Source organism: Aulonocara sp. 'chitande type north' Nkhata Bay, linkage group LG9 (genome assembly GCF_057382095.1).
Source record: "Aulonocara sp. 'chitande type north' Nkhata Bay isolate Kocher_YH1m ecotype deep benthic linkage group LG9, A_spYH_male_GT1.1, whole genome shotgun sequence".
Lineage (NCBI taxonomy): Eukaryota > Metazoa > Chordata > Actinopteri > Cichliformes > Cichlidae > Aulonocara > Aulonocara sp. 'chitande type north' Nkhata Bay.
The window spans coordinates 34094445-34121387 of NC_141352.1; the positions used below are offsets into that span (position 1 = coordinate 34094445).

The 26943-nt window shown below is 41.9% G+C and overlaps 3 protein-coding genes across 6 annotated transcripts; 1 reads left to right on the top strand and 2 right to left on the bottom strand.

Moving 5' to 3' along the window:
* Positions 1-277: 277 nt before the first annotated feature.
* Positions 278-3860, bottom strand: LOC147322696 (kinesin-like protein KIF1B). The gene is made up of 6 exons (XM_086305064.1): positions 3857-3860; positions 3434-3542; positions 3249-3315; positions 3017-3101; positions 1892-2075; positions 278-1622 (listed from the first exon to the last, which is right to left on the bottom strand). The coding sequence occupies exons 1-5, from the start codon at positions 3858-3860 to the stop codon at positions 2050-2052; spliced, it is 291 nt and encodes a 96-aa protein (XP_086161190.1). The 3' UTR covers positions 278-1622; positions 1892-2049.
* Positions 3861-4565: 705 nt separating this feature from the next.
* On the top strand, positions 4566-11472 carry LOC147322697 (glutathione synthetase-like). Of its 4 annotated transcripts, none has more exons than XM_086307141.1 (6): positions 4566-4960; positions 5137-5205; positions 8272-9145; positions 9592-9786; positions 9930-10011; positions 10967-11472. In XM_086307141.1, the coding sequence occupies exons 3-6, from the start codon at positions 8981-8983 to the stop codon at positions 10984-10986; spliced, it is 462 nt and encodes a 153-aa protein (XP_086163267.1). In that variant the 5' UTR covers positions 4566-4960; positions 5137-5205; positions 8272-8980; the 3' UTR covers positions 10987-11472. The 4 variants fall into 4 exon arrangements, with proteins under 4 accessions (XP_086163267.1, XP_086163265.1, XP_086163268.1 ...); XM_086307139.1 differs by having other exon boundaries at positions 9022-9145; XM_086307142.1 differs by lacking the exon at positions 4566-4960 and having other exon boundaries at positions 5048-5205; positions 8272-8432; positions 9022-9145.
* A 5264-nt stretch (positions 11473-16736) lies between these two features.
* On the bottom strand, positions 16737-21138 carry LOC147322698 (uncharacterized). Its single transcript, XM_086307216.1, has 4 exons — positions 21052-21138; positions 19542-19645; positions 17972-18568; positions 16737-17620 (listed from the first exon to the last, which is right to left on the bottom strand). The coding sequence occupies exons 1-4, from the start codon at positions 21098-21100 to the stop codon at positions 16943-16945; spliced, it is 1428 nt and encodes a 475-aa protein (XP_086163342.1). The 5' UTR covers positions 21101-21138; the 3' UTR covers positions 16737-16942.
* Between the last annotated feature and the right edge of the window lie 5805 nt (positions 21139-26943).

The following is a 26943-nucleotide window of genomic DNA, read 5'->3' on the forward strand; positions in this document are numbered from 1 at the left end:
AAATATCCACCGTGCGCAGATAGGACACCGCCAGGGCTGATGCATAAACACAAAGTTTTCACCATTTCAGGCTAGAGGGTGGAAGAGGTATTCGGGGAGAATGACTTGAAGGAAAACTTCTATAAATAAACAAGTGTGTGTGTGTGTGTGTGTGTGTGTGTGTGTGTTACCCAGAGCAGTGAAGGACTCGTTGCTCATGTAGCAGCTGTTGAATGGCAGCCTCCTCATTTGTGTTGCAGGGAGGGCGGAGACCAGCAGGTGGACCACACCTCCCACTTCCTTATTGGATGACACATCAAGCTCGGTCAGTGCAGTGAGAGAGGGCAGCACCTGGACTGAAAAACAACGAGTCACATGACTGCTGCAGCGAGCATGTGATTAGTGTCCGGCGTGTGAGATTGGTAGCAACTGACTCAGAGCCTCTAGATCATCTCGCGTGAGGCAACACAGGTGGAGGTCGAGTCTCTCCAGGTGTGTGACGTGAGCCAGGTGAAAGGTGAGGCGGCTCAGTCCACCAGCTAGAAGCAGCTTTACAGTATATTAATCAGAACAATGCTGCTCTCTAATGTATCTTGGTAAAGCGCAGAAAAATCTAATGTTTTATATGATACAGTGTGATTTCAGTAACATATCATAATGGAGGCTTCAGCAAGTACTTACGAAGGAAATCTTTCCTCTGCTCTTCAGTTAGTTCATCAAATACCTCCCAAAACATCTGTATGGTGGGGTGGCGGTCATGATATCTCCAACCATAACTTGTGTTCTGAAAACAGTGAAAATGACTGTTATAATCATAGAGTTTGTAAGGTCAGGCATACACTATGTTGCCAAAAGTATTCCCTAACACATCCAAATCATTCAATTAATGTGTTCCAATCACTTCCATGGACACAGGTGTATTAAATCAAGCACCTAGGCATGCAGACTACTTCTACAAACATGTGTGAAAGGACGAGTCGCTCTCAGGAACTGAATGAATTCCAGCATGGTAATGTGATAGGATGCACCAGTGCAACAAGTCCAGTCATGAAATTTCCTCGCTATTAAATATTCCATAGTCAGCTGTTAGTGATATTATAACAAAGTGGAAGTAATTGGAAATGACAGCTAGTCAGCTGATGCTAAGGCTCATAGTGCACTTAAGTCACCAATATCTGCAGTCTGCTGTTGTTACAGATGTCCAAACTTCATTGGTTTCCATGGCTGAGCAGCTGCATCCCAGCCTTACACTGACAAACACAATGCAAAGCGTCAGATGGAGTGATTTAAGCATCTCAACACTGGACTCTAAAGCAGTGGAGATGTGTTTACTGGAGTGACGAATCACACTTCTCTGACTGGCAATCCGATGGATGTGTCAGGGTTTGGTGGTTGCCAGAAGTACTTGTCTGACTGCACTGTGCCAAGTGTAAAGTGTGGGCATGTGTGCACATGGCTGGGCACCAGTGCACAATACAAGGTCCATAAAGACATGGATGAGTGAGTTTGGTGTAGAAGAACTGGACTAGCCTGCACAGAGTCCTGACCTCAACCTGATAGAACATCTTTGGGATGAATTAGAGCAGCAACTGTGAGCCAGGCCTTCTCCTCCAACGTCAGTGTCTGACACCATAAATGCACCTCTGGAAGAATAGTCAAAAAATTCCCATAAACACACCTAAACCTTGTGGAAAGCTTTCCCAGAAGAGTGGAAGCAGTTATAGCTGCGAAGGGTGGGCTGACTATTATATTATACTATCATACAAAAGTCTGGATTAAGACTGAGATGTGACTCAAGGTCATATTTGTGTTAAAGCAGCCGACTGAATGCTTTTGACAGTATGCAGTACACAGTTATTGTGCTACAGGACAGCTGTGAAACTACAGCCTGTGTCTGTTTGGCTGACTGTACCTGTTTGAACTTTTCCCAGTCATGCACGTCCTGGCCGACCAGCACTCCCTGCAGCTCCTCTGGTCGAAACAGCCTCACCAAATCCTGCTCACACACCAGGAAGAAGCCTCGCTTGAACTCCTGGAACAGATTCTCCACTGATGTGTTGAAGGCATGATTCACATAGGCCTCCACAAACTCCTTCCTGTTTAGGAGGGAAAATGTTAAATTAGCAAACATTTCACAGAGACAAAGGTGCTGCAGATGAACCTCACAAACACTTCATGTTTTATATTTACCTCATATTAAGACCTACTAAGGACCTGATTGTTTTTAATTATGTCCTGATACATAAAACCTGAGAGCTCACATAACTGCATATGCTCAGAATAGACAGCACACATGGATACAAATTACTGCCTTGCAGCAGCAATCTTCAGACCATCACTATGAGCTCCATACAAGGTTACACTGTTCCTGTTATTAACAGCAGGGGGCACTATCAGCCACAGACTGGGAGCCAGATATGCTCTGCTGGTGCCTCATTGTTACAGAGGAAAGACTCTATAGTGAGAAACAGCTGAGGGGGAAACACTGATCTGGAAACGTCTGAGTGTTACAGAGGATATACATAGCACTGTGGTTCAGTGTCACACAATCACAAACAAATACAGCAAAGTACTAAAAAGGGTGTTGCCTCCAAAGATTGCTTTTACTGGTTTGGAGCTTAGGAGGCTTAATAACAACAGGCATGAATGAAGACAGATCAGAACAGCTGTTTGATCACAGCATCCAGTACCAACACAATCATCCACACTCAAGAGCCTGTTGGCTTCAGAGTCAGCAGCTGAATGTCTAAAATATCAAATGTCATTTTTGGTCCATCAGCTACAGCATGAACTGCTTAAAGTGAGAAGCAGCCTGAAGCCCGACAGATTCATCTTTCCAGACTGAAAATATCTCAGAGTGAACCGAGTGGTGCGTTTTCAGGGTGATCTCACAAAGTCAAATCCCTTTAATGATGTTCTGTCCTGTCTTCCTCTATCAAAAGCACACAAACACTATAAAACATTGTTTCGGTGCTTTGGGGTTTTGTTTTCTACACAGAGGTATAGCACGACTAGACCCTAAAGGCAGGCTGCTCACCTACAACCAGCTCACGAACATCTTTCCAATGGAGCTCGCTGCCTTTCTCGTGGATGAGGGTCACTGTGATCCTCCGCTGGATCCCCTGCAGCAAACATAACAGGAGCTCAGGATTACAGTGAGCACAGCTAGAGCAACATTACGCTTTAAAAGAAGATATTCAACTGTGTACAAAGGAAGCAGTTACCACTGTGTGAGTAATAAGGAAACAACATGTGCACCAATCCTGTACCTGGTGCAGCAGGTAGGTACCATGACAGGGCAGGCCTCCACTGTGATCCACGATGGCTGGGATGTACCTGTGCATGGAGGGAGGAGGTGACACAACATCCCAACTTATAATATTCTTCCTGGAGATCATTTTTATGGTTCCTTTAAAGCTTGTGCGTGAATATAACACTCCAGATGGATACTCACTCTCCAGTGGGCTCCAGCTCGCTGATCTCAAACCAGACCAGCAGGTCGTACTTGCTGACACACTGACCCAGGTTGGATTTGGTGATGGTGTTCAACTTGGAGGCTGCAACTGGCACACACACACACACACACGCACACACACACACACACTCAACGTTAACAAGTGGGAATTTTTCTGGATTTAAGAGAAGATGAATAAAAGTGAGCAGTATTTACTACATGCTTTGGGTGACTAAATGGAGGATGGATAGGTGACATGAAAACACTACTGACCCTTTATACTGAGCCAATAGCTCACACACTTCTATTAAATCTGTCTAAAGAGCCAGTAATCACAGAGGATAGATACTGGAAGAAAACTGAAATGTTAGGAGGAACTAAATCACACATTACAACACCAGTGGCAGCACCCTGCTGTCTCACACATCGGGATCACGGTCCTGTTGAAGCGGGATAATTGCTAAAGCTCACAGTTGCATTCCTCTATACTCAATATGATGGAAAAAACTATTTTAACAAACAATTAAAAAATGAACAAGTAAAAGATCTACTATAGCCAAAAGAAGACCATTTACAGACTATAGCCCTGTGAACAAGTATTTGCCTCCTTTCTGATTTCCTATCTTATTCCATATTTGTCACACTTACACCTTTCACATCAATACATTTATAACATTAGACAACAATGTCTAATATTCAACGGCAGTTTTCAAGGGCAAAACGCTATCCAAACATACTTGGTCCTATATGAAAAAGTAATCACACAGAAAACCTGATACCTTGTGTGTCACCTCTGACACCAACAACTGCAGCAAGCGTTTGGTGCTAGAGGTCACATTTGGACTCTGGACCTCTGTGGAGTGTGCACATGATCTCATTACTGTCTAAAAATCCAAGGAGTGCTGAATCATTGAAAAATACACAGTAACAGGTGTGTAGCATCGCTAACTAGGTAGCAACAAGCCTCTAACACAGTGTGTATGCTAGCGGCTAATCTAGCAAACAAATGAACAGAGTGCTTTTAGCTGTTGCACAAGGATAAGATGATAAACTGTGTGTCTTTTTTATAATGACCTGCTTCAATTTACCTTAATCCAAGGAGTGCTCAGTGTGGGTAAATCTGCCATGAGCAGATAAAGTGGATGAGTGGGACTAGGTAGGTGTGCCGAAAACAGGCAACAAAGCTGACGCTGAAGAGTGTGCTGAGAACATAGTGGCGCCGCCAGCAGGTTTCCGGCTAGCAGGAAGACTTTGCAGTAACACCTCCAACATTGGCAGTCCCATTTTGTGAAAGCCAATAAAAAAATAGCTAGGTTTCCATGTGTCATTTGTGTGGAACAATGCTGCACAACAAGCTAAATAGATTTAAAAAAACGAAAAAAATTGTTGAACAACAGAAGATAAATGTCCTTTTTTTCTATTTCCAACTGGCCGGCTGTGTGGTGCGCAGCCTTAAGAGGCCAGCATTCAGACCCCAGAGTTTAACGGCCAAGTTCGAGTCTCTGACGGTCGGTCTGCTATAGCGGGGTAGGCCGAGCGAAAGACGAAGCTCCGGGCTCCTCTCTTTTTTTCATTCACATTTATTTACATTTATTTACATTTATTTAGATATCAAGCTGCAAGTAAAAGCTCAGGGAAACACTTTTAAGGCGCCCTTTAAGGTACCCTATATATGTCCTTTCACATCTTATCACTTCATACAGTGCTATGGACCAGTCTACACCTGCTACTTTCTGCACAAGCTTTTATCACACAAGACCCGCTGTTTACAGGTAAGAAACACAGTGTCAGTAATGTTAAAGTGGCTGTGTGGAGTAGCACAACCACTCCTAATATAACACTTTTCACATGCATTTCTACATATTACAGTGTCTTTTACCGTCTTTATGGTGCTAGCTTAAAGTCATGCTGTAAATGTTAGCTTGTAGTCAAACATATTCCGACCATGTTAGGACAGAAATATTGGCTTCTATCATGACTAGTTAACAGAGATGTTAACTGCCCACGCGTTACTGTAATCCGATTACTTTTTTCAAGTAACGTGACACACTGTTTACAGCAACACTGTTTACAGCAACAATACTGCACAACAAGCTAAATAGATTTAAAAAAACGAAAAAAATTGTTGAACAACAGAAGATAAATGTCCTTTTTTTCTATTTCCAACTGGCCGGCTGTGTGGTGCGCAGCGTTAAGAGGCCAGCATTCAGACCCCAGAGTTTAACGGCCAAGTTCGAGTCTCTGACGGTCCGTCTGCTATAGCGGGGTAGGCCGAGCGAAAGACGAAGCTCCGGGCTCCTCCTTTTTCCAGCTTTTTTTTTTTTTTCATTCACATTTACACTGAAGCTGTGTTCACATTCATCCTTTAATCATGACAAAACGAATCACACTGAGGTGAGACCTTGACAACAGACAAATCAGAAGCCGACACCAATGATAAGAAAGAAATTCATTTACAGACACGTGAAAAAGCAGTTTAAGGTTCTAGATCTGGATGATTACAACACATCATTATTTATTTAAAGCAACCCAAAATGCACAAATGACTATAACCAAGTACATCCTGTGATTCAGCAGCTGATGGAACCAACTTTAGCAGCAAAAACTTGAGTTAATCATTTTTCATTAGTGTTTCACAGCCAGAGATGGGCAGTAACGCGGGGTAAAGCGTTACTGTAATCCAATTACTTTTTTCAATTAACGAGTAATGTAAGGGGATTACTATTGCAAAAAAGGTAATTAGATTACTGTTACTTTCCCGTAAGCACGCTGCGTTACTGCGTTACTAAAAAATTTTTGGCCAGAGTGCCTCATGACAATAACAGCTGTGTGCAGATCAAGAATGGATAATCTATGGAGGAGTGCAGAGAGAGTATGACCGTGCAGCGTTTAAAGCGTGGAAGTACTGAGCTTACTTTGAGTTTGATTCCGTAAAAAGTGACAAAAACTTTTAGAAACTTCTTTTTACAGCGAAAAAACCCTTAACTTCAGAGCTACTACGGGATTGGAAATTCACAGAGAGACTCGCGGATTCTTCCACAAATTTCTTCTAGTCAGGATGTTGCATATAATTAAATTTTTGCTTGATGCATAAAGTAAAAAGATTCAAACTAATAAAACAAGTTTTAAAAACAGACTTTTCCATTTGATTACATTTTGTATGATGGATGATGCAGAAAAAGTAGAATTGGGCTGAAAGATCTATTGCTTTATTACCTATTCAGGTCATAAATCATGTTTTTAAAAAGTAACTAAGTAATTAATTACTTTTGAAAATAAGTAATCAGTAAAGTAAGGGGATTACTTTTTAGGGGAAGTAATCAGTAATTAGTTACTGATTACTTTTATTCAAGTAACTTGACCAACACTGCTAGTTAAGTTACTACCATAGTTAATACAGTTACGGGTAACATGATAGTGCTAACCCATAACCCTGAACTCTGTAATACTGTAAATGATGAGTGATTTAAGTTAACACTAAACATTCAACAGTGTCTCCTGAACATTTATAATCAGGTGTGAGTCTGGCTGCATTGACTTTTGAAGATGCAAATTTAGCATGATGGCTGATGGTGCTGTGTAAGCTTCTACTTACCTTCTACACTGTGTTTAACACACATTTCAGAATAGCAAAGAGGAGCACTGTTGCTTCATCCTTAATACTTTAGAGGAGAACTGGACTGCAGATCAAAAGGTCCTTAATAGCTTTTTGTCCTCCCCGACCCTCAAAGCCAAACCAGCCATGAGAGCTGATGGGACAGGATTTGTAAAAGTGACATTATCAGAAAGAAAGGGGAGCAAGAATACTTGATATTTGCATTCTTTAGAGAAAAGTATTTGAAAAGGCTGTCTGCTGTTTTGGATTGATGTCGTTCTCCGGAGGCTCAAAGAAGTAGGGCAGTGTCACGGTCCTTTTGGCAGCAGAAAGCTGCTGAGTGCTGGAAAGAAGCACGGCCACACCAGCTGAAATGTCTCACTGACACAGAAGCTGTTGGCCATCCTCTGTGTTGCCACTGTCTTCACCCTGCTGTTATTAAGTGTCAATAACATACATTTCTATGGAGCTAAGCTTGATGAGCGATGCCTTGTTGGCTGACATTTATGTCTTTGAGCGTGTGAGAAGTTTAATAATTATAAAACCACATGAGTTTGACAAATGTCCTTTTAACCGTCAGCTCATAGTGAAGCACACTGAGCCACCCGGAGCTATAATATCAAAATAGAAGCTGCTACCTTTGTCAAGAGTGGCTGGATCTGAGTGCATACTACTTTCAGTTATTCAAATTTTGCTGAATTTGTTCAAAGTCCTGTCTATGTGCAGAGAGTGTCTTCCAGAGGAATGGTTCTGTGGGGATTGTGATGTTCTACATCACGAACATCAGCCACTCCACAGCAGAGAAAGTGTTATTGATGTTTTTAAAGCCATTCCTCCAACCACATGTATTATTAGAGTGGACGGTCAAAATTGCACAAGATATTTCCTCATGAGATTCACTCAATTTTGGTTTTCATATGTGTCTACAGCCAGTTAGAAAGAATCTATTTAAGTGGTTTTCTCTTTCTTGGTAGCTCGCATTCTGCCAACAGTAAAGCTTTGAAACTGCTCCTGTGGGTTGCGTAAACTTCACAGTATCAGCAGGAAAAATCGTGATTTTAATCGACATTAATAGTAAACAGCAACCTGCTATTTAGGTTTCTGTGATGGATTTGAACATAGTGTGATGGAGCATGTTTTCTGCCCTTGCTGTACAATCAGAACATGGTATTGCTTTAACAGAAGTCATCTGTGAAGGCAGTGGTGTATTATTCATGTTGTTTCTTTTTCTTTTTGGTCCAAGGACGTTATGATGTGCACCAGGCGATACACAGATGTCAAACATGGCAGCAGCAGTGCAGCCCTGATTTAAAGGACCTGGTTAGGAGTGGATATTGGCCAGCATCTGTCAACATGTCTACTCTTTACACTTTAGACCTCTTGAGCTCCTTCCTGGAACTAAAAGTATTTTCTCCATGATTCTCCAGGGAAGCTTTTGCAAAACTGTTGGAGCGTGGTACTACAGTGGCTTGCAAAAGTATTCGGCCCCCTTGAACTTTTCCACATTTTGTCACATTACAGCCACAAACATGAATCAATTTTATTGGACTTCCACGTGAAAGACCAACACAAAGTGGTGCACACGTGAGAAGTGGAAGGAAAATCATACATGATTCCAAACATTTTTTACAAATAAATAACTGCAAAGTGGGGTGTGCGTAATTATTCAGCCCCCTGACTCAATACTTTGTAGAACCACCTTTTGCTGCAGTTACAGCTGCCAGTCTTTTAGGGTCTGTCTCTACCAGCTTTGCACATCTAGAGACTGAAATCTTTGCCCATTCTTCTTTGCAAAACAGCTCCAGCTCAGTCAGATTAGATGGACAGCGTTTGTGAACAGCAGTTTCAGATCTTGCCACAGATCTGAGGGGGGCGAATACTTTTGCAAGCAACTGCAAGTGTGGGGGAAGGCTGAGTGAAGTATTTCTTTGATATTGTTTTTCAATAAGCAGATGCAAATATTTACTCCTCTGTTATGTTTCTGTACATACAGACTGGGCGTGCCAAAAGCGATGCACTGCAGCACAGCTTTCTGGATGAGGAAGAGCAGCTGTGCTGTGATGTCAGCTTCAGCTGCCCAGCATGCACACCTGAAATGTTGGCGGTTTCAGTTGATGGTAACAGAAAGCTATATCACTTTCAGCAAAAAGAAAGGTGCTCATTGTTGATGTTCTTTGTGTTTGTGTTTTTATGCACATACTTAAAAAAGCCTTCCATGGTTAGACTTTATTGTTTCTCTGATGTTGCTCTGATGACCGTGACTTTTTTGATGCCGTTTTTTTGTTGAAACCAACTGTTGTCACCCTCTGCTGCTCAGTGTGCTGGCTGTTTTCTCGGGAATCTCAACCACAAGAAAGTTTATACGAACGAAGCTAAAAAACCTGTGACAGTTTGTGAAACGTCATTAGCAGCAGTGAAATAAGTTAGTTAGTGAAATGATAGAGGCTATTTTATGCTGGAAAAATTCTTCCAGCACAAAGTGGCCCAATAAACGGAATTTTTTAATACAGAAATACATCTAATGATAAAAAGCAGAGAATTCATTGTCTGTTTTCCATTGCAGAGCTGGGATGCTCGTCTCCTCATGGAGCGCTCTCGAGCTGTGAAGTGTCCAGATATCAGCGCTCACCTGGCTGGTACCAAGAAGGTTCAGCAAGTGCTCCCCAGACCTGGAGTCCTGGACAGATTCTTCCCAGACCAGCCTCAAGCTGTGCAGCAGATCCGAGCGACATTGGCTGACCTCTACACTCTAGACATGGTGAGACAAAGGGCACGGTTTGTTCATTGTTTGGAAAATTTGGCATTAGATAATCCTCACCTGGGTGTTGCTGTTCAGTGTAAGCAATATCATTTGCATTTTATTCCTCTGATTTATTTCTCTGTGGTTGCGCTGGTCTACAGGGTCCAGAGAGGGACAAAACAGTATCAGTGGCCTTGTCAGCAGCAGAACGGTTTGTCTTGAAGTCTCAGCGAGAAGGAGGAGGTACAGCGGGCGGGGGGATAGAAGCATCTTTAAACATGTTGAAAACTTCTGTTTGTTGCTCACCATTTGTTAAACTAGGGAAGTTTAAGCAGTGCATGTGTGGATCTGCACACACATGCAGCATTTTCTTGCATTCCATGTATGAGCTAGCCTCAGTCAAAACAGTGACGACACATACATGACTGCCTGCTGTTTTGCATTACTGTGTATCTACTGTGATTCATGCATGCTGTACTGTGACTGAGATAATAGTGTATATGAGACACACTTGACAACAACATTGATCAGGATGTGAAAAAGCTACCAGATACAAGTTGTCAGCAGGTTATGGCTGACTAACCACCCTGCCTTACATCACTCTGGGCTAATACTGTAAAAAGCAATCATTAGTTTTCTTTGTAATATCAGATCATTTGTTTTGATAAATACAAAGTCCAGTATCAGGGTTCATATGAGCTATTTTAGCAGTAATTTTACACTCCACTATGATAGTGTTTAGCTGTTACTCATGTTAGCAAGGAAGCTCGGGTTTGTAATTCATTCTTAATTTAGCCACGCTGCATGAATTTGGATGATACGATTTTTGAAAATGGCAGTTTCATTTATGGGGCGTTTATAAAATGGTATTTCTTAGGCTGGCTTTTAAGGAAGGAGAAAAGGTATGTATCAGTTGGCTGGGAAGAAAGATGGAGGTGGAAAGGATGTGCAAGCTATGGGACAAAGTTGCTGAGAGCACAACAGATTGTCTGGAGAGAAGGTGAAGGAAAGTCAGCTGAAGCAAGACAGTTTGTGGAGTTTGTGTTGGACTGTATGTTATGCTGGGAGCCTGGGGATTAGTGCACTTTGATTCCAAGTTAATACTAACTAGTGTTTCTCACTGGTTTTTGGGTGGTGGAGTAAAAGGGATTGGTTGGTGGCTTTTTCTAATGTTAGCCTTTTCTTGGTTTTCTTACAGGCAGGGTAAAGACATGGTGATGAATGAGTGTGTGGGCCGTCTGCTGAGGACCAAGAGCTCAGGACAGTCAGACGGGGGCGTCGCAGCAGGAGTCACCGTGCTCGACAATCCTCTGCTGTCCTGAGATGTCACACTCCTGCCTGCACATACAAACCACACTGAAGTCAAAGTTCCACCTGCACCTCCACCTGTTCTTGCAACAGCATGAAAACTGACAGAGGTGAGACAGCAGAAAAGTTCTTGTCTATTTTTTTTTTTTTTCACTAAGTTAAGGAATTAAGTTAAGAAGAGTGATTAAATAAATAGTTTCTTGCATTTTTGATTTAATGATTGTGTTTAGGATTATTTCAGAAACATGTTTAGAGGATCTTTGTAAGCCTGTATTTACTTTAAAAGAAGGGAAGCACTTCTTCATCCTACAGAAAAGGTGACACATTACAGATGAGTTCATAAAAAGTGTCTCTGTCACTCTTTCAAGGCTCTGTCACTTTTTCTTTTGTACTGGAACAGCATGGTAAAGTAGGCCTAGGCTGACATCTTGTGGCAGTGTGTTGTTACTACAACATATGAAATTGTGTTTCTATTGGAAATATAATTCAGCACCACTGAGCCGCTCTCTCAGTTACAAACTGAACCTGTTTTGTAGACGTATAAATCACTAAGTACAGTGAAGCTTTTGGTTTTGTAAAAGTGTTTCTTATTCTAAATGCATGTTGATTTTTATCAGGGTGAAGAGCAGTTAGCAGTGCATTCATGGACATCTTTAAACTATTAATTGAAGAATCTTTGGTGATGATGGCATGAACTAGAAGCGTGAGCTCCAGGTGAGACTGCACAGAACAACAAGTGTCCTTAAACTGCATCAACTGATGACGTCTTACAATTTTATTCCACTGTGTGTTTTTATCATTGAATGTTTCTGTCTTTGTGTACATGTAACGCAGACACTAAAGCTGAGCCAGAACTTCATGCTGAAGAGAAGGATTCTTTTAAAATGCATGGGGGAGCAAGCGAGTCAGATACCAAGGGCACAAAGATGAAGCAGGTCTGATCGGAAACCGTTTATTTCCAGGCCAGGGAGCACAAATAAAAACACCCTTAAAAGGTTCCCTCCTGCTCAACCGCGTCACTCCCTACGGAGAGAAGATCTACATGACCTTATCTGCGTATCTGGAGGTCAGCCGCTGCTCCGCCGTGTTGTACCTGTTTGTACGTGTTTTTAAGTCTCTTGATGTCATCGTGTCTAACACACACCCTTTATCTCCTCTCTGCAGCTGGACCATTGCATCCAGCCTGCCATTATCACCAAAGACATCTGCATGGTCTTTTACTCCCGAGACGCCAAGATTTCCCCACCCCGTTCTCTCAAGAACCTCTTTGGGACTGGATACTCCAAAACTCCTGACTGGTAAATCTGGGCTGCTGCACTGTGGCCATCTCTGTTTCACAATCAAAGATATCTGCCCTGTTACAAAGTTTCCTTGTTCAAAACTTCTGCTTCAATATAGCAACCGAGTGACTGGGATCTACGAGCTGAGCTTGTGTAAGATGTCTGACACTGGAAGCCCAGGTGAGCGGCCATGAAACATGTTTAAAGAACGGCAGCTGTTTTATCATAATTCTGTGGAGAGCTTCATCCTAATGAGGGCTCATGTCCTGAGCAGGGATGCAGAGGAGGAGGAGGAAGGTCCTGGACACATCAGTGGCTTATGTGCGTGGAGAGGAGAACCTGGCCGGCTGGAGGCCCAGAGGAGATAGCCTCATCCTAGAGCACCAGTGGGAGCTGGAGAAGATGGAGCAGCTGCAGGAGGTGGGGCCTTAAAAGATTCATAAAGAAATAAATCTGTTTAATATCGTAGAGGGAAAAATGACTTTTCAACTCAAAGACCAAAGTGCTATTCTAAAAAGTTTTTTCTTAGAGTACAGACGTTACATGACTAACCTCCCCTCTTCTCCCCACCTCACATTCGCCCCCATCTTTCGTCCAGGTGGAAAAGACCCGTCACCTTCTGGGAGAGGCGGCTCCCGTGGGAACAGCTCCCACCACCAAGTCCCTGAGTGAGTCTCTGTCCCCCAGCGTGAGCTCCGGCACTCTGTCCACATCCACCTCCGTCTCCTCGCAGATCTCCAGCACCACCTTTGAAAGCGTGAGAAGGAGCTGGCCACCAAGGTGAGAAAAACGTGGGCTTAGTGGGCGTTCTTGTTGCTGCCTTCTTCCTTCTCTGCTCGGAGCTGATCGGTCTTGTTCCTGTTGTGTTGTAGTGCCTGCGCCTTCTGACACACACCTTCAATACTGAATACAAGCAGCTGGTGAACAGCATCAGTGACTGCAAGGTGAGAAATAATACAAAGAAATAAAAAAATAGCCTTTCTGTGTCACATCAGGGAGTTCCTATATTGACGTCTACCTCATCCTGCTGTTGTTTCACTTCAGCTTTCTCTCATCTCACCGATCGGACGTGATCCATCCGTGACGAGCTTCAGCAGTGCCACCCTCACCCCTTCCTCTACCTGCCCCTCTCTGTCGGACTCGCGCTGTGGCTCCATGGGCCAGAAGTAAACATATTTTTAGGAACATTGACCTCGATCTGCAAACGGTTATTGACAGGTTATCTATTTGATTCTAACTTGGTGTGATTTGTGTTAAAGGACCCCTGAGAACAGCTCACGTGCCTCCAGTCCCTCCTGCTCAGACTGTGAAAACTTCCCGATGGTTCCCACTCTGGAGACCTCCTACCTTGCGCGGGCTGCAAGAGAACGAGTTCCTGAACTTGGTGCCTGATATTGAAGAAATGCGACCAGGGTGAGTAATGCCATATTAACCCAAATACTGTCACTATGACATGTGTCTCACAGACCAAATGTAAGTCGACACTCATGTTCTCTAGTTCAAGCAGAAATGATGTGGATCGATTCAAATTCCTGAGCCTGGATGATTTCAGCTGGAAACAAACCAACTCTGCTTCTTCCTCAGATAATTCAATTCAATTCAATTCAATTTTATTTATATAGCGCCAAATCACAACAAAAGTCACCTCAAGGCGCTTCATAGATACAGAGAAAAACCCAACAATCATATGACCCCCTATGAGCAAGCACTTTGGCGACAGTGGGAAGGAAAAACTCCCTTTTAACAGGAAGAAACCTCCAGCAGAACCAGGCTCAGGGAGGGGCGGGGCCATCTTCTGTGACCGGTTGGGGTGAGAGAAGGAAGACAGGATAAAAGACCTGCTGTGGAAGAGAGACAGAGGTTAATAACAGATATGATTCAATGCAGAGAGGTCTATTAACTCATACTGAGTGAGAAAGGAGACTGGAAAGGAAAAACTCAATGCATCATGGGAATCCCCGGCAGGCTACATCTATTGCAGCATAACTAAGGGAGGATTCAGGGTCACCTGGTCCAGCCCTAAATATATACTTTACCAAAGAGGAAAGTTTTAAGCCTAATCTTGAAATCTTGTCTTCTGAATCCAAACTGGAAGCTGGTTCCACAGAAGAGGGGCCTGAAAACTGAATGTGTTCACTGACCGGTGTTGCCAGCTTTGGTGGCTCGTCTCCCGCTCGAAGAGGACCAAAAAGAGAACAATACAGTGTTCAGCTGCCTGGCTGTGCTCTACACACACAGCCCTGCTCTGGTACAGTAAAAACCACATTTACATTTGTTTACATTTCCAATGTAGAGGATGAGTTTAGATCACTGTGGTCCAAGCTTGTCGTCAGTTATAGAAACTCGATGTTGCACAGGAAAGTGTGTTTCCTTACATTTATTTTGTGTTGACAGAAGTCTTTGATTCATATTGATTATTAAAGCGGGCTTTAACCTGTGGAGAAACACGTGTGCTCTTGCTCCTTCAAACGGTTTTCTTCAGAGATTTCTCACTGTTTGTACACATGCTGAGTGGCTAGTTTTGAAAACACTTACTTTACCTTTACTACTCTGCTCAGAAATGCAACCTGTGACCTTACACAGCCCAAAAACTTATCCTAAAACATAAATTAACAAGGACAGAAGCTTTTTACAAATGCTTCAACAGTGTAATTCTAACAAGGTATGCAATACATCTAATGTCAGTTCAGAGGTATGAAGTGATGACACTTTGACATCACTGAATAAAAGCAGTCTTGTCATAATAAGCTTTGCTGTGGACAGTTGGCGCGTTCATGTTAAACTTTTTCTTACAAATAAAAAAGGTAATCAGATGTTAAGTTTGTTCAGTTTTAGTTGTTCTCATTGTGTTGCTCCTCAGATCTCCCGTTGTCCCTGAGCCTGACTAAAGCCCGGCAGCTTGTTTTCAGGGCATGGCAATGCAGATATGAGCTAAATGTGACACAGCAAAGAAAAATCAGAATCAAGAAACCCTGAGCTGACTTTCATGGCTGCAGACGTGACATTAAGAGCCTCACAGATCAAAAAAGTATGGGATTTAAACTGCTTCTAGACCTGCACACGTCTGTTTCCAGGGCAGGATATCCATTCCAGTGCAGCAGAAGGAGCGGTCAGTGTGGACCTCGGTGCTGTACAGGACCTCCTGGAGCTGCTTGTCTCCTGGCATCTGGGCTTTCACTCGTATCTGAAGGACAAAATAGGAAAATCAAGTTGCTCTCACTGTCACCTGATTTCCACAGACTGCCATCTGACCACATCCCTGCAGTTGGATCCCACCGCCGTACCTCTAGGATGGGTCTTCTTGTTGTCAACCCAAACCACCCTCTCCTTCAGCTCTGAGCTGAATATATACACATGATTGCTTCTTAAAAAACAAACAAAAACAAAAAAACGTCCCCACACGGAGTGAGACTCAGTCTTGGATGCCCAGATCAGCCAGTGTGGTGTCCAAGAAAGGGAAGGGTTGGTTTGCCAAGTTGGGCTGTACCTCGATGGGCAGTGTCACCAACATGGGGATATCCTGCTCCAGTCTGACGCGCAACATCTTGTTGTGGGACCCCGGGAGCTTCCTGTCTGCCGATCCGCCTCTCCGTCGGCCTGCTCCACAGTCGCCGCCTCCTCCAGAGAGCGTTTTGTGTCGTCTGCTGCCAGCTTGACTTGCTGATCTTTATCTCAGGAGGCAGTGGGTTTTTACCCTCTCCCCCTTTGATCCTGTGCGTTATCGTTTAAAACTCGCTATCTGCATCTTTTGGCTCCAGCACGTCTTTATTGTTAGAGTTGTTGCTTGCTGTGTTCTTCTGCGGGGTGCTGATGATTCATTGTTCTGCTTCTTCTGATGGTAAACGCCTCTGGAAAGCCTGAATATGTGAGCGCGTCTGATTCATACAGAGTTCTGCTCTGCCCCCCCGGACTGATATATGCAGCCAGTGTGAATGTGTGTTATGTATCACTCACATGTTAGGTTCATTAGACTGACACAAGGGTGATGCACGGATGTTGGTGTTTTTAGGGCCAAGTGTGAAAGTGGAAGAAAGACAAATTCTTTTGAAATGTTAAAAGAATGTTGGAAATTTGATCAGAATACAGTAAAAATGAAAGAAACAGATATTTTTCTCAGATCATTGTGTTAAATTGTCATAATCGCCATGTTCTCTTTAAGACTATCAGCTCTACTCTAAACAACCCTGAAAGCCTCTGCTGACACATGTCATCAGTTCCTTTCTTTCTTTGTAAACAAGGTCGAGTCTGTCAGGTCAGCAATAGAACTTCCTACAGATGACCCATCAGTGTTTATTCCATGACTGTAAACATGTTTCCATTTGTCACTTCAGTCTTTACTCTGAAATACAGGAAATGACATCATGGCTCAAAATCTTTGTCGTTCAAACAATTCTTTATTTAACATTTTTTTAACTTTATTTAACAAAATACATTCAATAAAAACTTGAACAACAGAAAACTGATTTTTAATCCAACCACTGAAAAAAAAGGTAACGACTGAACACAAACAGAAGAACAATTTATAAAGATTAAAATGGAACTACAGGAAGTTTGATTCACAGCCTCATTTGAACTTTAACTTAAACTTAAGGAGAGCCGACCTGAGCTCTGTGGAGCCTGATCTCCAGGGTTTTAAGTTGGACTCTGAAACCAGAGGATGTTTCTCTCTCTTCAGATTCACTCTGATCCTGTGATGGGAACGGTTTCAGCCCTGCGTGATCGCGCTGATGTTTGCACAGAGCAGATGATGAAGTGAATGTTTTGGCACAGTGGTAACAGTGAAACAGTTTATTAGTAACGTGGGATCGTTTGTGTGCAGAGTATGAACTGAGATTACTGAAGCTCTTGTCACACTGCTCACAGCTGTAGTTTCCTTCCATGTGTGTACGTTCATGCTTGTTACGATTACCTGACTGTGAGAAGCTTTTGTCACAGTGTCTGCACTTGTATGGTTTCGCTCCTGTGTGGACTCGTTTGTGTGTTTTAAGGTGACCTGCAGTGGTGAAGGATGACCCACACTGATCACAGAGGTGCTTCTTGACCCCACTGTGAAAGAGTTCATGTTGTTTTAACTCAGCTGATGTGGGGAAGCTTCTCCCACATTCTTTGCAGTATTTCAGTTTGTCTCCAGTGTGTTTACGTTGATGTATTTTTAGGCTGGCTTGCTGACTGAAAGTTTTTCCACAGATGTCACAACGAAAGTCTTTCCCACCACCACAGCGATGACAGGGTTGAGAAGTGGATCCATCTGTGTCGCTCTGCTTCTAAACAAAGACACAAAGACAGTGTAAGTCAGTCCTTCAACACTTTTATCCTGAAAGTCGCCTGAAATAAAGAGCATCTCTGCAGACGTCCAGTTACATTTTACTGTTTCAATTAACACACTCAGTTTACTGGGCTACAATAACTACAATACTACCACCATAATACTACAGCAATACTTATTTAATATTACAGTAACATCTGACTTACACTTAAATGAAATGAAAACCTGAATAATGGCTCAGAGCTACTCTTCGGTGCAGTAGAAGTGCTAACATGCTAACACAATTTAATGAGCAGACTTGTTCCAAACAGTCAGACTGAACTTACAAGAATAAAATAAAAATACAAACCTCACAGTAACTGCACTTGTAGAGTCTCTTTCTGGTGTGGATCTGTTGGTGTTGTCTCAGGTACTGTGGAGTTTTAAAAGTCTTCTCACACAGGTCACATTGATAAGGTCTCTCCTCAGTGTGGGTAAACATGTGGTGTTGTAACTGTGCGTCTGTTGTAAAGTATTTACCACACTGATCACACCAGTACACATCTTCTCCAGAGTGAATGCGTAGGTGTATATTTCGGCTCCATAGCTGGCTGAAAGTTTTTCCACAGATGTCACAGCTGTATGCCTTAACTCCAGAGTGGGTAACTAGATGTCTCTCCAAGTGGCTACTTCGAGTAAAAGCTCTGCCACACTGATCACAGCTGTAAGCTTTAACTCCACTGTGGACGACTTGGTGTGTTTTTAGGGCATTCTTCCAGGAAAACGACCTTCCACACAAGTCACAGCTGAACGGTCTCTCTCCAGTGTGGATGAGCTGATGTTGTTTTAGTTTAGACTTCCAGGTAAAATCCTTCCCACACTCGTCACAGGTGTTTTTTTTCTCTCTCTTGCTTCTGTGAGGTTTGTCGGCCTCCTGAGAGCGCTGACTTCTCGGTCCACGTTGGTCCTGCAGTGACAGAGATACAGAGGCAGTGAGTGAAATGCAGTCATTAAACAAACTGAAGCTTCAAACTCCCTCCATTAACACTAGTTTTAAACCTGAAGGTGGAGTGTGGCACCAAACACCACCAGAACCTGAACGACTGCAGGTGCTGATAAGTTGCGGTCGCGGTATTTCAACATCTAGTTAGCAATACAGAAGACGAGCGAGAATAAATGGAGTAATATTTTTTATGTGGCAGGTAATTTCAAATGCAGCGATTCTATCAGCCCAACAAACATCAGTAAACACACAAACTGTTTGTGTGCAGTTTGTCTCACAATGTGATTTAAAGACTGCAGTAAAATCCTCTGCAGGTTAGTGCAGGATAAGCAGGCAAGTTTACTGTAATGTGATGGATTTAAGTAAAGAACAGTGTGTGACTGGTGCACAGTGACTGTGGTGCTCATGTCAGAGTTAGATTACATCAAGTGTAGCAGAGATTAACTTAAACTTAAGCTCATGATGCTGACATTCATTCACTGAGCTCCACCCACATACCAACAGTATAGTGTATAATATAAAGACAGTGTACTGTCAGTGTAGAGAAAGGAAATCAGCCAGGACAACTCGTGAAACATCTGCTGACATCTGGATGAATTCACAGAGAGTAGCAGGTCAGCTGATCACAGCCTGCACATTAAAAAAAATCTACTGGAGCTCTCAATAGAAATGATTGTGAGCTGTGACCCTTTTCCCCACACTGAGCCACTACAGCTGATTTTAGGGTTGAATCCTGCTGAATCCCACTTTAACATCTTCCTGCTCATTTTGATGTTTAGAGGCAACGTCACCGTCTAAGATGTAGGCATTGTATACATTGTATACATTATTTCTACATTACATTATTATTGCACAAGGTTCATTTAGTTTAGCATAAAATATACATATCAGTACTTCAGCTTTTAATGGAGTATTTCTTAACACTAGTATCTGTCACCTTCTGTTTTGAGCTCATTGTTTTCTCTGCAGTGGCTGAGCTGAGTCCAAGTAGCTGAAATTTCCTCTGCTGCTCCGTCAGACTCTTCTCCTCCTCCTGATCAGCTGGGACACAAAACAGAACTTTGTTAAGCTCCACACTGCACTGAAGAGTCAAAGTGTCTCATATGTTCATCTGAGAACACACAGAACACATTTTAGCTTCCCTGGGTGGACAACTTGTTTGAAACAAACACAAAAGGTTTGAGCACCGATACCAAATTCAGCAGTATGGCACACCAGTACCAGGAGAGCAATTCCTCTTTAAAATATGCCCTGGCCAAGAAAAAACCCGACAATATACGTGTGCCGTGAGAAATGATAGATAGATAGATAGATAGATAGATAGATAGATAGATAGATAGATAGATAGATAAAATTTATTTCAAACATGCAAATATAATTGAAATAACAACAGAAAAAAATAAAAATAACAAAACTTAAAAATCATCAAGTTTTCATGCAAATATCTATGTCTACAGAATGTGTGTGCTCGAAAAGGAGTAGGATGAAGTTTTCTTGTTCCTACCCCCTTATTTCAAATTTCATTGCTTACAAATCCATATCCAGGATTCAACATTATTTGATCATATATTTAACTATGTACAAGTCTAACACATTGAACATACACAAATAAAACCATTTTCAGCACGTAAACCAGAACAACAACAAACTAAATTTTTTACATAAACTAATCACTCTGTTTATAACAGCCGCTTAATCTCTGAGTTTATTTTCTATCTATGTGACAAAAACCTTAATGAACACTTAAGGTTGGGTTACTCAGGCCTTGATTTATAAAAAATGAGGACACAATGAGACAACTCAGTCACTGAGAGGAAGATTTCCTATATTCATGCAATTTATTATTTTTTGAACAATCCTGTGAATTTTTGTATTGATGTACTTGTCTTGATTTCATCTGTATATCCGAGTGGGTGTAGAAATCTGAGCCATCATCTGAGTAAGCCTCATCACAACTTTGCGCTGATAAAGGCAGCTGTGTTTTAGCCTGGAACACATTTATTTTTACATTTCTCATAAATGTATTTCATTATAGCACTTTTACCGCCAACATGTTGGGTCTTTTGGAGCCGGAAGTGACCTTATATGGAAGAAGGGTGGCGCTAGCTAGCTTAGTTAGCAAGCTGCATTCATAAGCTGTGCAGGTGCCACAGAGATGCTAAGTAGCCTTAATAACAGACTAATAAAATAACAGAAACTCTGATTACAATGAGCTCATTTAAAAGCTTTCTTCTAATAAATTCTTTTCTTCTCTGTGTTTCACAACCTTTTGCTGATATCTTTCTGTGAATTAGTTTAAAGCAGCTTGAGTCAATTTAGTCAGATTTTTTTTTCCAACTGGTTCACAAAAACTTGAGAAGAGACACCGAGGAGAGCAACAGAAAGCCTCATTCAGGAGCTAAACTCAAGATTAACTAGACTCTGATTAATATTAGCTCGGTGCTTACCTTTAAGTGTTAAATCAGTCTTGACAATAATCGGAGAGAAAAACGCCATAAAGCGGGAACTCGGCTTCTTCTTCTTCTGCTCTTGTATTTTTTGGCGGTTAAAGCTTTAAGGCGCATTACCGCCACCTGCTGGACTGGACTTTTCATGTCCCAAACATCATCAATTGGCCACAAATTTGTTGGAGTTTCTGTTAATAAAAAAGATGGAATTCAAGGATCTTGTTATTTGGTTTGTTCGTTTTTACCATTTACTCTACAATTTTCTGCCAGTGTATAGCAAACCCCACAGCTCAAATCAATGAAGAATTTAGTATTTTTAACATATTGCTTAAGCTGGAACCAGCAGCTATATAGGCCTAATTTTTAATCCAAACATGTGATAGAGGTTTACCACCAGGAGAAGCAGACTGTAAATAAAAGACTGTGCTACTGAAAACTGTTAGTCTGACTTTGGATTGTAAATATGTTTCCTTTTGTCACTTCTGTATTTGTATATGGCTCAAACTATTTGTTATGAAAGCAAAACAAACAAACTGATGTTGTATAAATTGATTCAGGATTATTTACTTCGAGTCCAGAAATCATAGCTGTCTCATCAGATCCAGTTGTGACATTAGCTATAGTTTCCGCGGAGGGTACTTGGTTCTGTATGACAGCACAGCTTTTAGGTTGAATTCAAGCGCTTGAGTACAGCCTGATAATTAGAGGCCTGCAAACTGTTTGCTGATGAACTTTGGAGGTAAAAGTACAGACAGCTATAGAAGACACAGGACACGAGATGGGTTCATTATTTCTTTTGAGTTCCATGTAACAATCCGTAACTCTGTAATTAATGAATGTGCCATTTAATCTTGGCTGCAGCCAAGATTAAATGGCACATTCATTAAATGGCTAAAATGGGTTGGCTGCCGTTCAGCATTTAGCACAAGTCAGCTTTTGATCAGAAAGTTTTCTGGTTTGATCCCTGGCTGCTCCAGTCTGCAGGCGAAATATCCTTGGACAAGATTGTAATCCCAAGCTGCTTTCTGATGCATCCATTGGAGTGTGAATGCTTTATAGAGTTTGTGAAACAGTTGTACGTGTGGTCAGATTGTTTTGTATTTGTGTGTGGATTGAAGCACATGTCTGAGAGCACATCAATCACTGCACATATTTTTTAAAATCTTAGTTTAAATAAAGTTTTTGATTATTTATTATAAAAAAGAGATGATATATATATAATGCAGTGGGCACTCTACCAGCTAACATGTCAGTTAATTTGACACATTGATTTATTTATCATTTCTTTTTCTCTCTCAGCTTTTCAGCTCCATATTTTTGCCATTTCTTCCACACTCAACTCTGTTCTACAAGGTGAGCCCACAGTTAATGTAGGAGAGGGCAGGTGGCATTAAGAGATTTGATTGGGCAATCTAGGGCCCAGTTAGTTCTTCCTTTTGGTGAAAGCTGGGCTCTTCAGTTCAGCATGGTACAGCTCCAAAGATTCTGCAACATCAAACCCTCTGTCTGCTAATGTTACATCACCTGGGCTGAGGCAGTCCAGGTAATTGCAACAGTTTCTTGAAATTAGTTAATTCAGATATAAACAGAGTGACAGTTTACAGATTCAAACATGTCTCAGAGAAAACAGAAAAAAACAGTAAAGCCCAACTCTCCTCTTTGTGATCAGGAAGACAAAATTCAACTTCCTGATCAAGTAGACAAATCATTCAACCAGCTTCTAGAAAAGGAAGATATTCAAAAGTTGAAAGAAATGGAACTCCTAGAAATGCAGGGAAGAAACTTTGAGCTCCAAGCAAAGCTTGATAAAGCACTAGAAAAACTAGTGCTGAAGGACAAAAAGAATCAGGAGCTGCAAGTAAAGCTTGATGAAAGACCGCACACAAATGAAGAGTTTCTTCAAGAAAAAAGGCTACAGGAGATAAAACAGAAGGAAATGGATTTCAAGCTCCAGGACATGGAGAAACACAACAAAGGCTTGCAAATCAAGCTTAATGAAGCTCTGCAAAAAAAATTAAGAACTCCTCCAAGAAAAACAACAACAGGACATGAAGCAGTGCAAACTCCAAGGCATGGAGGAAAAATACAAAGCGCTTCAGGTAAAGCTTGATAAAACACTGAACAAAAATAAAGAGTTGCTTCAAGAACAAAAGCAACAAGAAATTAAACAGAAACAAACGGACTGCAAGCTTGAAGACGTGCAGGAAAAATACACAGCGCTGAAAATAAAACTTGATAAAGCCAGAGGTGGGACCAAGTCATTGTTTTGCAAGTCTCAAGTAAGTCTCAAGTCTTTATCCTCAAGTCTCAAGTAGAGTCTCAAGTAATGTCAGGCAAGTCAGAGTCGAGTCTCAAGTCACTGGTGTAAAAGTCCGAGTAAAGTCACAAGTCTGAAATTTTGAATTTCAAGTCCTTTCGAGTCTTTAAAAAGAAAAAAACGAAAAAATAATGTTGCAGTTATGCTAAATGTAAATATTAGACCATGTAATTTTTAAATCTGTGTTTTTCTCAACACATGACAAAATAGTGAACGTAGAAAATATACACAAATTGTGAAATTGCACCTCTTTAAAATGCAGCTCAATTAAACCTAGCTCCAAGGATAATTTTCACCGACAGTTCTGAGATAAGCTGCATGTTATTCTTGGATGCGGTTGTAGGACCGGTGTCGTGCCAAAGTAGGTATCCCCGACAGAATTTGTTTCCCCTGTGCTGGGAGCATGCAGGAAGTACTGATGTTTTCATTTTGTGAAAAATTAGTATCGTTACATTACCATTCAGTTTGAGGGTTACAACAGAAAATTATATATTTATTGCTCACAGGGTATCAGATGGGATTATTTTAATAAACCATAAACATTTTGGCTAATAACTATTTTTATTCTCCTGTAACTTTATTATATAAAGAGCTAAATCCTCCAAAGTTTCAGGAGAAATGCGTCATAATAAGAAGTGTTTGTGAACGAAAAATCAGCAATGTGGGATACTGTTTGTCCGTGATTTACACAGGGGGAACAAATTGTGGCAGGACCAGCCTGATATTATTTGTATCCCACTATAACTTCGTTGTATAAAGAGCTAAGATCTCAAAAATGTCAGGAGTAGTCAGTCATTATAAGAAGTGTTTGTAAACTAAAAATCAACAATGTGGGATACTGTTTGTCCGTGATTTGGACAGTCCAGCGTGTGCTCCCGACGCAGGGGAAACAAATTCTGTCGGGGATACCTAGTTTGGCACGATAGTAACTTCAGGTCACTGCAACAAGCCCAGGTACAGTTTACCGACGGATGGGTGCAGGACCTTGAAATGCACCGTGTAGAACGAAAGACCATCGTACATATCATAAGTTTACCAGTCTCACAAATTGTCGTCATAAATACACATTCCTTAACCGTTTATTAATAGGACCTTTGAGCTCAACGGTAATTAATTAGCAGTGGAAATAATTTCTGGTACGCGTTACAGAAATGTAGCAGTGACAACAATACTGTATGCTGTAATCGTACTGGACAATTAGTGATACAAAAAACCTGTTTTATCCTGTCAATAAAAGTATATGTTTTTGTCAATGTACCAAAATAACAGAAGCGAAACGCAATATTGTGTCAGGACAATTCACTATTTATGCACAACAAACAAAGGAGCGACAATTTCTGTTCAGCGCCAGACTTGCTTGTAACCTATATCACCAATTATGTTATGAAAATGACGCATTAACTACAACAGCAGACTGACCTTTGTGTAAATGCTTGGAGCAGACTAACCTGTGAGCTGGAGGGTTCTGGGACGTTATATTTGGTCTTTGAATGGCTGCAATCCAGGCCACCCGTCGCCTCTTTGTTACTTCGGAAACATGGCTCGAACAATTTCTCTTCAACAACGTAATCCGATAACAACCGATCTCTTTACCCGTCGGCTTCCCGTGGCTGTCATGCGACCGGCTATTGCAGTTAATAATACAACAGCTTCTTGACATTTTTGTGTTTCTTTTTTATCGCTGTGATTTCAATTGAAAGCCTGCGTGCGCTAGTACCTCTTGCCACGAGTTCCCAGAATCCTTTGCGGTTTTACCCCTGAATGACGTCACATTTTCAATCTCTATATAATATGTATGTTAAATTTTATATTTGGGGTGAAATATCAAGTCTTTTCAAGTAAACCGGTTCAAGTCCAATTCAAGTCCCAGGTCATTGGTGTAAAAGTCCAAGTCAAGTCACAAGTCTTAGAACATTTTTTCAAGTCAAGTCTAAAGTCATAAAATTAATGACTCGAGTCTGACTCGAGTCCAAGTCATGTGACTCGAGTCCACACCTCTGGTTGTTTATGATCAGTAAAAAATAAAACAAACAGTGGGACACAGAGTTTTCTTAAAAATAAACACATGAAAAAAGTCTTTGGTATATTATCTTAATTGCCTCTAGATGCTCCCAGGGCTAGGACTCAGCTATCTCCAGCATGGACTGCAGGATGGAAGCAACAACAATAAAGAGGATGATAGAGAGGAGGAAGGCTCTGTGGATGACCTGCAGCTCAATGAGGCCAGTTTGGACAGCAAGAATTAGCAAGGTGATCCCTTCAGTCATCCCCCTGCACAGAGAGGAAGCAACCTATTATGCTACAATATAGTCTTTGTGCCAGCGAGGCTTGTACTTGATGCGTGGCAGTCTTCTGGCAGTAGGTGAGCCAGTCTGAGTGTGGTGCAGCCTAGCAGTGTCAGCGTTCTTTTCAGTCACTGGGCGACAGCGTGCTAGATGAGTGGCATTCCAACTCTTTCCATCACTCAGCAAGAAGGCATTCAAGCCTTTGGCTTTTGTTACTGTTACAGGAGGGGTAAATCTGGGATGTCCTTTGGGAACATGGTGGGGTTTCCTTATCCTCACACTCTCTCCTGGTAGAAAAGAAGGTTTCCGTGCGTGACGCCTACCATCAGTGTAACGTTGCATTTTCAACTGATATTTCTGAACTGAGTGACGTGCAACGTATCCAGTGGAGACACAGCAGGAGGCAAAGGGAGTACATCCAGTATAGTACGCATCTTCCTGCCACACAGGAGTTCTTAGGGAGAGGGAAGTAGAGGGAAGTAGTTGCATGCGGTGTTGCACAGTAAACTTGAAGCCAATCCAGCACAGTCGCCTTCCATGGTTTCGACTGCTGGATTGATGTCTGGATACAGGTGCGGAGGGCACGATGAAACCGTTCGATTGCTCCGTTTGCAGCTGGGTAGTAGACAGATGTTCTGCTGTGGGAGATGCCTCTATTCTGGAGGAATGAGGTGAACATTACAGAGGTGAACTGTGCACCATTGTCAGTTATGATGTTCTCTGGGTTGCCATGACGACTAAAGACAGATGAGAGGAACTGAATGACATCATCAGTAGTAGCATAAGGTGAAAAGGCAAGCTCAGGCCATTTGGAGTAGTAGTCAGTCAATGTTATGACGTATCTACAAGCAGGTATTGCAGTATCAAAAGGCCCAACAATGTCAAGACCAAGTTTTTTCCACGGTCCATCAGGCAGTGGGACGGGTTGGAGAGGAGCAGGATTAGTATGTGCAGTTTTGTCATTGGACTGGCAAAGGAGGCATGAGGTTATGGCAGACTGAACTTGTGAGTCCATTTTTGGCCACCAGTAGAGATCTCTTAATCTTTGTTTTGTGCACACAATGGTGACTTTCATGTGCCAGTGCAATCAGTTTAGGTCTCACTGAAAGTGGTGCAATGAGCCTTGAGCCTCTAAGAACATAATCACTTAGGGTTGAGAGTTCATTACGGATTTTGTAGTAAGGTGCAAGCGTGACATCAAGTGCTTTGATTGAGGCAGGCCAGCCACTTTGTATTTGTGAACGCAAAGCAACCAGTTCAGGGCAAGTTGAACAGGCAGAGTCAAAGTCC

What these genes read in the sequence shown, in the direction of transcription:
- LOC147322697 (XM_086307139.1), top strand. Translation starts at nt 5,141, where the DNA reads ATGGACCAGTCTACACCTGCTACTTTCTGCACAAGCTTTTATCACACA. An exon ending in GTTGGCGGTTTCAGTTGATG is followed by an intron (nt 9,146 to 9,591) that starts GTAACAGAAAGC and finishes TTTCCATTGCAG; the next exon opens with AGCTGGGATGCTCGTCTCCT. An exon ending in GTCTCAGCGAGAAGGAGGAG is followed by an intron (nt 10,012 to 10,966) that starts GTACAGCGGGCG and finishes GTTTTCTTACAG; the next exon opens with GCAGGGTAAAGACATGGTGA.
- LOC147322696 (XM_086305064.1), bottom strand. An exon ending in GAGCTGGAGCCCACTGGAGA is followed by an intron (nt 3,316 to 3,433) that starts GTGAGTATCCAT and finishes CTCCATGCACAG; the next exon opens with GTACATCCCAGCCATCGTGG. An exon ending in TGTTCGTGAGCTGGTTGTAG is followed by an intron (nt 2,076 to 3,016) that starts GTGAGCAGCCTG and finishes CCTCCTAAACAG; the next exon opens with GAAGGAGTTTGTGGAGGCCT.
- LOC147322698 (XM_086307216.1), bottom strand. Translation starts at nt 21,100, where the DNA reads ATGGCGTTTTTCTCTCCGATTATTGTCAAGACTGATTTAACACTTAAA. An exon ending in CAATGAGCTCAAAACAGAAG is followed by an intron (nt 18,569 to 19,541) that starts GTGACAGATACT and finishes CTGTCACTGCAG; the next exon opens with GACCAACGTGGACCGAGAAG. An exon ending in ACAAGTGCAGTTACTGTGAG is followed by an intron (nt 17,621 to 17,971) that starts GTTTGTATTTTT and finishes GTCTTTGTTTAG; the next exon opens with AAGCAGAGCGACACAGATGG.